This window comes from Penicillium verhagenii, assembly GCF_028828195.1.
Source record: "Penicillium verhagenii strain IBT 33310 chromosome Unknown utg000012l_segment0_segment0, whole genome shotgun sequence".
In the NCBI taxonomy this organism is placed as follows: Eukaryota; Fungi; Ascomycota; class Eurotiomycetes; order Eurotiales; family Aspergillaceae; genus Penicillium; species Penicillium verhagenii.
The window spans coordinates 1335276-1346637 of record NW_026643176.1 but is presented as its reverse complement, the minus strand read 5'-3'; the positions used below and the strand labels follow the sequence as shown (position 1 = coordinate 1346637).

The 11362-nt window shown below is 48.6% G+C and overlaps 5 protein-coding genes across 5 annotated transcripts; 4 read left to right on the top strand and 1 right to left on the bottom strand.

Annotated features, from left to right (window-relative positions):
- Positions 1 to 772: 772 nt before the first annotated feature.
- sey1 (dynamin-like GTPase SEY1) lies at positions 773 to 3621 on the top strand (the record flags this gene model as incomplete). Its single annotated transcript, XM_057170543.1, has 4 exons — positions 773 to 921; positions 995 to 1450; positions 1514 to 3258; positions 3326 to 3621. The coding sequence occupies 4 exons, from the start codon at positions 773 to 775 to the stop codon at positions 3619 to 3621; spliced, it is 2646 nt and encodes an 881-aa protein (XP_057016275.1).
- Positions 3622 to 4164: 543 nt separating this feature from the next.
- Positions 4165 to 5212, top strand: N7466_011153 (uncharacterized protein; the record flags this gene model as incomplete). The annotated part of the gene is made up of 2 exons (XM_057170542.1): positions 4165 to 4366; positions 4440 to 5212. 2 exons carry the CDS (start codon positions 4165 to 4167, stop codon positions 5210 to 5212), a joined length of 975 nt encoding a protein of 324 aa, XP_057016274.1.
- Positions 5213 to 5762: 550 nt separating this feature from the next.
- N7466_011152 (uncharacterized protein) lies at positions 5763 to 6255 on the top strand (the record flags this gene model as incomplete). Its single annotated transcript, XM_057170541.1, has 3 exons — positions 5763 to 5880; positions 5947 to 6056; positions 6115 to 6255. 3 exons carry the CDS (start codon positions 5763 to 5765, stop codon positions 6253 to 6255), a joined length of 369 nt encoding a protein of 122 aa, XP_057016273.1.
- A 477-nt stretch (positions 6256 to 6732) lies between these two features.
- N7466_011151 (GMC family oxidoreductase) lies at positions 6733 to 8633 on the bottom strand (the record flags this gene model as incomplete). The annotated part of the gene is made up of 3 exons (XM_057170540.1): positions 6733 to 6813; positions 6872 to 7035; positions 7097 to 8633. 3 exons carry the CDS (start codon positions 8631 to 8633, stop codon positions 6733 to 6735), a joined length of 1782 nt encoding a protein of 593 aa, XP_057016272.1.
- Positions 8634 to 9752: 1119 nt separating this feature from the next.
- N7466_011150 (uncharacterized protein) lies at positions 9753 to 10648 on the top strand (the record flags this gene model as incomplete). The annotated part of the gene is made up of 2 exons (XM_057170539.1): positions 9753 to 10177; positions 10252 to 10648. 2 exons carry the CDS (start codon positions 9753 to 9755, stop codon positions 10646 to 10648), a joined length of 822 nt encoding a protein of 273 aa, XP_057016271.1.
- Between the last annotated feature and the right edge of the window lie 714 nt (positions 10649 to 11362).

Sequence of the window (11362 nt, the reverse complement as noted above, 5' to 3'; positions counted from 1 at the left end):
GCCGATCTTGTGCTTCCAGCAGACCCAGTCCATATCAATATATAAGTGTATCGTCCTTCAGTTCGGGAAGAACATACATCACAACCAAGGGGATCATTCGTCCGTTTTCTTCAGCTGCCAGACTTGTCGGACACCCACCGGACGGTATACTACTTAGTAGTACGTACCAAGCCTGAGATCGACAAATAACTGCGCAATTACTCCCCAGAAAATAATTGATTGGATGACCTTGAAGAAAATCAATGTTAACATCTATTCAAATATTTTCTAGTACGTACACTGGTAGGCACTGAATACTTGCACTTGTACCAGTAGGTGGGGAAGAGGTTCATTAGATACTAGTGTGTTTGCAGTCTGAGGTTAGTGAACAATCATATATGTGTATCATCGAGTTCTTACTAGCAGAAAAGCTCAGAACATGTTTAGCTAGCTTATGGTCGGTTTTTACTCACATTGCTTGAACAAAGAGATGGTTATGTAATGAAGTAATTACTAACTAGTAGAACTGGACAATTTAACTGTAGTTCACGAGTTTAAACCACGAGCTCAACATAAAGTCCAATTATCTTGACTACCTCGGACCTTTTGAATTGTACTCGTGCCTTGGCCTTGTGATCCACCCGCTGTACGGAGTACGGAGTATCGGCGCCAGGTGTTTACTTGATCCACCTTCCCTCCCCCAAACCTCCTAGTTCCCGCTCTCCTTGTTCTCGCCACTCCTCATCGGCGATCTGTCCCCACAACACCACAACCTCAAGGGAAAGCTGTGAAGATGACTGAACGCCCATCGGGACTGGGCAGGACCCCAACCGCACCTCCTATCATGGCAAATGGCCATTTTGCCACGATCGGTAACAATGCGGATGCTGCCGCCGCCTATGAGCATGGCGTGCAGGTCATCGATGGAGATAAGGAGTTCAAGTACGACTGACCCCTCTATTTTGCGCTTCGACTGCACCTTTTCCAGCTACTAGTACTGACAGCGCTCCGATAGTCCGAACCTAGCCAAGTACCTATCCCTTGAAGATGTCACCCCGGCCGGTTTCAATTACCACCTCATCTCCGTGTTTGGATCGCAGTCCACCGGCAAGTCCACCCTGCTGAACCACCTCTTCGGCACCCAGTTCTCCGTAATGTCAGAGCTGGAGCGCAGACAGACGACCAAGGGTATCTGGCTGTCGAAGAATAAAAAGCAGGGGGAAAGTGCCACCGCCGACGGATCGCGCATGGCAGACAATATTCTGGTGATGGATGTTGAAGGTACCGATGGTCGCGAACGAGGAGAGGACCAGGATTTTGAGCGCAAGAGTGCTCTTTTTGCGCTTGCGACAAGTGAGGTCCTTATTGTCAACATCTGGGAGCATCAGGTGGGTCTGTACCAGGGAGCCAACATGGGTCTCCTGAAGACCGTATTTGAGGTCAACCTGCAACTATTCCTGAAGGACAAGAAGTATGCACAATGGCCATGACACGTTTTTTAATATTTGATTCGGGCGCTAATTGGTTTTCTTAGTACTACGCACCGATCCCTCCTTTTCTTTGTTATCCGTGACTTCATCGGCACAACCCCACTAAAGAACCTCCAAAAAACATTATTGGAAGATCTATCCCGCCTTTGGGACACAATTTCCAAGCCAGCTGGCTTGGAAAAGTCAACGATTCATGATTATTTCGATTTCCAGTTCTATGGACTGCCGCATAAGGGTTACCAGCCCGATCAGTTCGTGGCGGAGGGCAAGAAGCTTGCCTTACGGTTCCGCGAGGGCTTCCGTGACCCCAAGAGAGATGCGCTCAAGGGCGAATTCTCGGAAGGAGGCGTCTTCTTGCCAGAATATCACCGGCGCATTCCGGCGGATGGATTTTCGCACTACGCCGAGGGCATCTGGGACCAGATTGTCAACAACAAAGACTTGGACCTTCCCACACAACAAGAACTACTGGCTCAGTTCCGCTGCGATGAAATTCTGCGTGAAGTGATGATTGGTTTCGATGAGGCCATCACCGCCTTCGAGGAAAAGCAAGCTGAAGCTGTTCGTTTGGGAGCCCCGGAGGTGCTCGGGGGGCTGGGTGTAGCCATGCGTGCCGCCCGCTCTAAGACTATCAAGGGCTTCGAAACTGAGGCCAGTCGATACCACAAGGGTGTTTATCAGCGCAAGAAGGCTGAATTGGAGGGCAAGGTTGATACTCGGCTGAAAGCTCTTTTCCATGGCCAACTCTCAGCAGCGCATAAATCCGGCATTCGCGATTTCAGTGATACAGTAACCGAGACCGTCAAGTCTGGCCAGAAGAAGGGTGGCAACTACGATTTTGCTGAGATTGTGAACAAGGAAACCAAGATTTCGTTGGAGAAGTTCCAAGAGGTAGCAAAGTCCACTGTGGTGGAAGGCACACCTTGGAGCAATTATAAACAAGAGTTGAAGCTGTACGAAAAGGAACTGTCTGAGGCTAGTGCTCGCCTGCGAAGAGATGAGATGAGACGCCTCGCAAGCCGTGTTGAGCGTTGGGTGCAGTCTCGTCTGGGTGAATCTGTCGGGCTTGAATTTAACAACCTTGGCTCCGGTCGTGCCGGCAGTGGCGCCCCAGAGGATGGCGAAAAACCCACTGAGAAGGCATTTTGGGATCGGGTCTGGAATGTTTTCGTCGAAACTGTTCTTGACGCGGAACGGAGATTCACCAACCGGGCTAGCAGTTTTGATGCCAGCCTTGAGGAGGTTGATGTTGGACTTTGGCGCCTGCGTCGTAAATCATGGGGCGTTTTGCGTGCTAAGATTGACGAGGAAATGACTGAAGGCAACTTGCTCCTGAAGCTGCGTGAGAACTTTGAGGACAAGTTCCGATATGATGATGATGGTGTCCCGCGCATCTGGCGCCCGACAGATGACATTGAGGGCATCTACACTCGTGCCCGCGAGTCTACCTTAACGTTGATTCCTCTGCTTTCTCGATTCCGTCTTGTCGAGACATCGGCCCCGCCACCACTCGACCGGTGGATTGGGCATACCCCCACTTCGGCCACAGCTGCTGACGAAGAAGACTTGCCTCCTATCGGCGGAGTTGATGAAGATGAGGGCAAGAGCCTAGAAGAGGAGATGACAATTCTTGGTGATGCGAAAAGGCAGGAGCTCACCGTGCGCTTCAAGAAAACAGCCGATGGCGTATACGTCGAGGCTAAGCGGAGTGCCATTGGTGGAATTACCCAAGTACCGCTCTACTTCTATGGCCTGCTGATTGCCTTGGGATGGAACGAGATCGTTGCGGGTAAGTTTTATGCATCTTTTCGTCCCATGGGATATATTAGTTACTAACATCAATCGTGTTTCCTCAGTTCTCCGCAACCCGGCCTACTTCTTCCTGCTGTTTGTGTGTGCCGTGGGCGCTTACATCACCTACCAGCTTAACCTGTGGGGACCTATCTTGAAGATGACAGAGGCAGCTTCGCAGCAGGCCCTCGTGGAGGGTAAGCGCCGCCTGCGCGATTTCCTCGAGTCCTCCGATACTGGTCGACAGGCTATGGCGATGTCAGCTGAGCGGACAGGCTCCTCGAGCCGTACGGAAGAGTATGAGATGTCCGACATTAAAAAGTCCAGCTCCAAGGACAATGATGACTTGGATGACTTGTAAATTCTTTGTCTACTACTTGCTACTTTGCGTCGAATACACCTTGTATCTTTCCCCTTGGAGATAGTAGATTTTTTTTTATAACGGTGGCATTGGATGATTTAGCAACCCACCGATTTTGTACTAAACAATGAACCATGCATTTGAAATTTTCGGTCTAATGGAGGTTTAAATCGGTCAATTGAGCTAAATCACCCAAGATAAAGCTTGGTAAAGGCTTGCACAGATGATAAAATTAAAGATGCATCCCGTAGTACGGTGGACCACTAGGGGCGGCTTGGAGTCCACTCGCCTCATTCCCCGACTGAGTTGCGGGGTCATCCCCACGTCAACCCGGACTTGCTCCGACGCAGGGTTCCATTGCTTTCCTATTTAACAGCTATTTACCAAAATCCACCCGCTGACCCTGGTCTTTCAAATTCTCAATTTCGTTTTCTCACAAGTTTCTACAGCTATCAAGCTACGGCAGTTACCTGAGTATAGACCGAAAGCCATTCGCACAACTTATCACCCCGCATCTACAACATCGCCGGTACTACAATCAACATGGGTGCACCACTACCAGAGAAATTCGATGATTTACCCGACAAGCGCCGGTACTGGCCCGGTGCGCCTGGGTCTGAGGAAGAAGGCCTAGGCATGCTCCGCCTACTGACACCAGAAGTCGTGGCAGATGCCGCGCGAACGCAAATCCAGACCGGCGAGCGAGTATGTCTGAACTGGGATATCGAGAACTTGACTCCACCAGGTACCTGCCCAACCTTCCCAAACAAAAGATCCAAGCAAAGCCCAAATACCTCATACTAACAATGTTGCCCCAGGGTTCGGCCGCAAGCCATTCGAGCACCGCATCAAATGGGTAGCTGAGGGCGTCGCCTTTGACGACGAATACCACTTCAACCCCCAACAATCCTCCCAATGGGACGGACTTCGTCACCACAACGCCCCAGCCCCAACCCCCGAAGACCCCTCCCGCCGCGTCTTCTACGGCGGCACAACAGCCACCGAAATCAAGGACACCGACTCCCCCCGCATCGGCATCGGCTTCTGGGCCAAAAAGGGCATCGCAGGCCGCGGCGTTCTAATCGACTACGTCTCCTACGCAAAGAAAAGAGGTATCCCGCTGAACGCACTCACGCGCCAAACAGTCTCCCTGGACGAGGTGCAGGAGATCGCTGCCGAGTGCAACATCACCTTCCAGCGTGGCGATATCTTTTTCCTGCGCGTCGGTCTCCCGGATACATGGGCTGGGATGTCGGCTGAGCAGCGGCTGGAATATAGTCAGCAGTCTATGCCGCAGCATGCGGGTATTGAGCAGAGTGAGCGGGTGTTGAGGTTTATGTGGGATAATCATTTTGCGGCGGTGGCGTCGGACGCGGTTAGTTTTGAGGTCTTCCCGGCTGTGAATGAGGAGTTTGATTTGCATCATCATCTTTTGGCCGGATGGGGTGTTCCTATTGGGGAGATGTTTGATTTGGATGGGCTTGCTGAGACTTGTCGGAGGCTTGGGAGGTGGAGTTTCTTTGTTTCGAGTAGTCCGTTGAATTGTGCGAGAGGCGTGTCTAGTCCGCCTAACTGTATGGCTATCTTTTAGAGTGAAGACTAGTCCATTCAACATTCAATGGTTGGTTTCTCCTGATTCCGAGAAACTATTAAAGCACATCCGCTATAAAGACTTACACACCCGACCTCTTGTGTTTAGTCCAATAGTGAACTTCAATTTCGAATGTTGATTTAACATTATTGCTATATCGACTAAAATACTGAATACCTTGTCGAAACATAGCTCCATTTGAATATCAACCTTGGAAGCCTTGGTTGGGTACCATGGAGCGATTTATTTTCAGTCGCCACCTCCACACGAAGCTCCTAAAACCCTCCAATGACATCTGGAATCTAGCATTATTGCAAAACCCAATTTCCAAAATCTAGAACTGGAGCGACAACAATGATTGGTTCATCTAGTTCATCTCATACGGAGTCATATGACGGACATCATCATCATCACCATCATGACCTTGTGCCAGGCAGAGAACAGTCATAAATACCCATGAACCTCTCTTGGAAGTGTTTTCAATCTGCCCTGCGCATCACTGATCTCTCAAAGAATTATCAACCCCAATACCTCAACAATTCAGTCAAAAATGTACCCGGCTCTAGCAAAGCGCCACCTCCTAAGGCCCTCCACGGCCCAAGTCACCCAGCTAGCGCGGGCTTCGGTCCACAACAAGGCCCACTCAAACATGAAACCTGATGAAGAATGTACATTAAGATACCCGAATTATACTCCGAATCAATCAGGAACTAACATGTTACCTCTATCTCCAGTCTTCGTCAATACTACATTCCCCGATGATTTCGAGAATTCAACAATGTTGAGGGATGAGCTACGTCAGAAAGAGGCTGAGGCTAAGGCTTCAAAAGGGCCGTGGGATAAAGTAAGGCTTACAAGTTTTCTTGGTGGATGGAATTGAATCAAGAAGCTGATTGTTGCAGGCTACTATCGAGGCGCATAAGCAGGACATCTTCGAAAGTCTCTACCCCCATGATGCAAAGAGTGGCAAAGCTCCCAGTACCTCGAAACAGAAGAAGGCTCAGCCCGAGCCGGAAAGAGCTCCTGAGTTGGATGAAATGTAAAACAATATAGCGAAAAGCTCCACTCAAATGTTTTTATTGTTTCGTTTTGATGGCTTGTCTGGCGTGACTTGAAAGCTTGGATCTATGGACATCTGGAATATCTATATCTCTTTTTGGAAGTTTTGTGTATTTAGTGGCAACAATCTAGGTCTCAAGATGTGCACGGTATACTTGTTGTTACCTTCCAGATGTCACCATCGACTACATACTAGTATGGAATCAGTTGATCCTAGTAGAGATAACCTTGAATGTTTTAATCGCAGCAATAAACTAGCCCTGAAGTCCACGCACAGGTGTCCTTCCGAGACTTCTGTTTAACAGTGAGCGCTGAGGGTGATAGGTAAGAAAGAAGATATCTCGTTGCTCTTTATATTCGCGTATACAAATTTGGTTGAACAAATGAAGCAACAAAACTGCATGTGTAAATCATAATAAAATCAAATGTCAAATTGGAATTCAGATCACAAATACACGTATTTACAATTTGCTTGAGACAGATTGAGGAATATCCTTCGTATCATAAAGATCCTTGTGGGCAAGTTTGATCATGTCCGCGCCCTAGAGTTTCGTTAGCCTTGTCATGGCGTAAGTAACAGTGTTCAGGTATGTTTCTCACCTTCTCTCCAATCATGTACACCGAGTTCTGGATACGGCAGTCAGGGATAACAGGTATGACCGAAGCATCCGCAATTCTGAGGTTGTGCACACCATGCACTCGAAGCTTCGAATCAACCACACCCTGGTAAATACCCTTCGAGAGACGTGCTGTACCACAAGGGTCTTGAAAATATTAGCATGGAAATACACTTAAAGTAGTTGTCAGAGGTATTGGGGTACTCACGGAATCCAGTCTGGCTTCGGTCTAGAACAGCCCGGTGCATCTCTTCGTCAGAGTGAAGAGGCATCTTCCACGGGTATTCGCCAAGGACAAGATCCTTGAATCCAGCACCGCTGGTCAGGACATCATATGTCCAACGAACACCCTCCCGCATAGCAAGGATATCCAAGTCGTTGCCAAAGAAGTTCAGATTGATGTTTGGCTGCACAAGGGGGTTGGCGTTGTGCAGGGTGACTTCGCCCTCGGACAGGGGTCGCAGCAGGTCAACAATGACAGTCATGTAGTTTCCCTTCTCGGGAACCGGGTAGTGCCACTGGAACGCAGTGCTGAACATTCCGACGAAATCAAGCTCGAAATGAGGCTGGCCTGCTGGTCCGAAGGGATCCAGTCCACCATTGGCGGCCTTGGCCTCGCGATAGGTGGCATAGTTCTCCAAGCGTTTGTCGATACGCGGGAAGCCCACGAGCTCGAGGAGTCCGGAGCTGATGGGTCCTGTCTTGTCCTTCTTGTAGGCGCTCACTGCCTGGTCATTGAGAGGGCCGGTTCGGAGGATGTGATCATCTAGACCGAATCCATCTTTGATCTGGAGAACGAAGGGCACAATCGGGTGATCCAAAAGATGCTGGCCAACGTGAGGAGAGTCAACGATGGTGGTGATACCGTGTTTGGCGAGTTCTCCTGTCGGGCCGACTCCACTCAACATGAGAAGCTTGGGTGTCTCGAAGACACCTTGCGATAGGATCACTTCCCGGCTGGCGTAGACACTGATCTCAGTACCCGTGGCTGCGCTGATCACAGCGACACCAGAGCAGACCTTTGTCACCGGGTCAATGATCAAGTGCTTTGACTGGACCCCATAGAGAATTGTCACATTCGGCTTATTCTTGAGATACAAGAAGCTGCCCTGGCGCTGGCCACCGTAGATGGTGTCTACACAGTGGGTGAGACCCCGCATCTCACCAGAGAAGATGTCCTCGGTCAAAACCTCACCCTTGGATACCCACGCCTTGGTAAGAGCATCGCGGAACGGCTTCATTTCCGGCACCAATTCGGCATGGGAGATATTGACCGGGCCACCGGTCCCGATCTTGCTCAGCTCAGCAGAATACAGCTTCTCGTCGTCATGGTAAGTGGCACATTTGCGCAGATAGTCAACGCAGCTATTCCAATTCCAGTCTTGACCACCAAAATTCTCCCATTCATCGAATGTCGGCTTGGAACCGGGGATCCAGGTGAAGTAGTTGGCACACGAACTGCCACCTAGGGTCTTTCCACGGGTGTTGGGCTTTTCAATTCGCTCATAGTCGTCGCGCTTGACCATGGTCGTTTTATAAGACCAATCATACTTGCTTCCACGAAGATCAAAGGCCTTGGATGGGGTAGTGATTTCTTCGATCTGATCTGGGTTTGGAATGCCGGCTTCAACGACCAAAACGCGGACATTGGGGTTTTCGGCGAGGCGACCAGCAACCGCGTTACCGGCTGTACCACCGCCCACGATGATGAAGTCGTACTCGGAGCCGTTGGAAACAGTTGCCATTTTGAGAAATTGATTCTGGATTAATCCGAAAGGTGTCGTAGATGTATGAAGATGTGACTTGTGAAGTCTCTTGTTTTGTTTTGTTTTGTTTTGTTTTGGTCTGAATGCCAGAAACAGACCTCTGGACGAGAATGCATGTCGACTTTATACCTTCTTCTGCCCTACAGGGCTGCCGCCAGCGATGGTCTAGACAAGCGTTTCACTGCCGGGGTTCCGTTGGGCAGGACGAGGTGCCGAGTGATGTCCGATGCACAGAGCTACATTCCGTGTAACAGATACGAGGAGATCCCAGTTGAGGAGAAGCACTTGAAAAAGTCAATGCAGGTGAGACCAGCCATTGCTTACTGTATCCCCTCATGAGGAGAGACGACCGATCTCTCCGCATGAGAGAACCTTGTTGGAGTGACCAATGAGCAAATCTATTCGACGCCATTGTCACTCCAAGTCCCGAGCCGAAGTCGCCGAAGCTCGGAAATCACTCGGTAATGGCTCGGCTTTTCGCTGGCGAGTAGCCAGTTGGTTGTTGGAGTTGGGTGTCTGCATAATGCAGCAATAAAGTGCAGAATTACTCTGCAGTCAGCTTCGCTTTAATTATTTTACGCAACGGTTAATATCGTGAAGGCGCAATTAGGGAGTTCTTGCATATCTTGCATCACGTCATGACTATTTAAAAACATCAATGTGCAGTCGGTGTTTTCTCTCAATATGTATGTTACAAAGTACATTACATCTGAGAATTTTACGCTCTCATGCTCCGAGTATGTGACCGTACTGACGGAGTTAATTCGGACATCAAGTCTACATAGATCTCTATCCGACTTTGGACCTTCGATTCCCTTGCTAAAAATTTTATGCAGGGCAATCTATTGTTCAGTACGGGGTAAAGATGATTTAGACGGCACACCTACTATATCTCTGCTTAATTTAGAAGTCATGCCAACTATGTGTTCATGTATGTAAGATGGATTAATGCACGATTCATAATCGACATAATCAGAACTCTTGGCCCTTGCCATCAGGTGACTGATGCCCCGCGCTAAGCTGACACCCGCTCTAGAGGCGCACACCTTGCATAGAACTTGCTACTCATTGTTATTACTCTAAGCTCTTTCAATTACCATGGCAGACCCTTTGAGCATTACCGCGGGCATTGTAGGCATTGTGGTACCTGCTTTGCAAGGTGTCCGACTCTTAGGAGAGGAGTTGAAGCAGATAAGAGATGCTCCAGAAAATGTCGCCGCGCTGAGGGAAAGTATAGGCTCAGTGGAAAGATCTCTCGTTACTCTCGAGACGATCGGAGACAAAGCATGGGAGTCTCTCGGAATAGCTGAGAACACCAAGACGACGATTAGAATATGCGGTGAAACGTGCGACGAATTCAGACTTGACCTGCAACGCTGGACCAAACACTCGCAGGGCGATACCCTGTCTCTGCGGGACCGATCGAAGATTGGGTTTTGGAAACAGCAACCCATTCGGTCTATGGAGAAGAAACTCCACAACTGTCAAGTTACTATCACCGAAGTTGTCAGTATAGCAACACTGTATGTAAAGCTTAGGGTCAGGCTGTGTGGTCTGTATACTATGAACATACGCTGACAATCCATGGTTCTTGTAGCATTAGCTCATTGCAGCATTCTCATATCACAGAAGTCGCGCGAATTGAAAAACAACAAGAAGTCACAATGGCTGTTCAAAAAGCGGATTTACAAAGTACAGACATCTCTGCGCGGAAGAAAGAGCTCAGAAGCTGTGATTTGGATGACGACGAGATCCAAGACGCTTACTATCAACTTAAACAAGAACAGAAAGCGCTGGATTTGTCGCAACAGTTACTGAAGGAATTGTTGGCTAAGATCCAGGAGCCTGTCATCTCGCAAATCGCAGCCAAGATGAAGGAACAGTCGATCACCGTGACATTTGGTGGAAAAAACAATGTTAATTCAGGAATCCAGTTTGGTGTCAACAATGGTAACTTGAGCAATTTGACGTTTGGTGCTGCTAATCACCATTGAAACTTGAAGACATAAATCAAACTTAGGGATAATATAGCAAATATGAAAAATAAAGTCACAAGTCGTTTCACTGTGCCCCTCCCCTCCCAAACCGATAAATGTATCCTGCCTTTTATCCGGACATGGCACTACCACAATAGAATGAAAGCGGACATCTGGAGAGCAAAGTGTGACCTTGAGAAGTTGACAGATAGCCATGCATACTAGTGGTGACTGAAAATTATGTATTATTGCTAACATTTGAACATTGAAAATAGGCGATATGAACAGGAAATTGATAACACAAATGGTGAATAGGGCCAAAATTTGGAATGTTCACGACGCATTGACAGTGCTCTTTGGATCAGACGTCAACCTCACAGTGACACAGGATTTCGGGTCCGAGTTGGCCTTTCCGTCCACTCTGTAAACTCTTCTCATCAGGTTATAATAATCTTGTTCTGACTTTTGAGAGTAAATTCGATCTCGCGATTGTGCGACTCCGTCCACATCTACCAGGAAGTTTGTAGCAAAAAGCCGAAGCCCTTCCGGAAACTTGCACACTGTCGGAAACCAAAATTTCTTCGAATCGGGGCCCGCAAGGGGGGATGGAGACTTGAAAGATATACCGTAGGTTTCGACATCACTGTCTTTCATCACCACCAACGATCTGTTTTGTTTTGTTTTGTTTTAGTTAGCATGCCAATGATCAATATGCTTCTTGGAGAGAAAGTA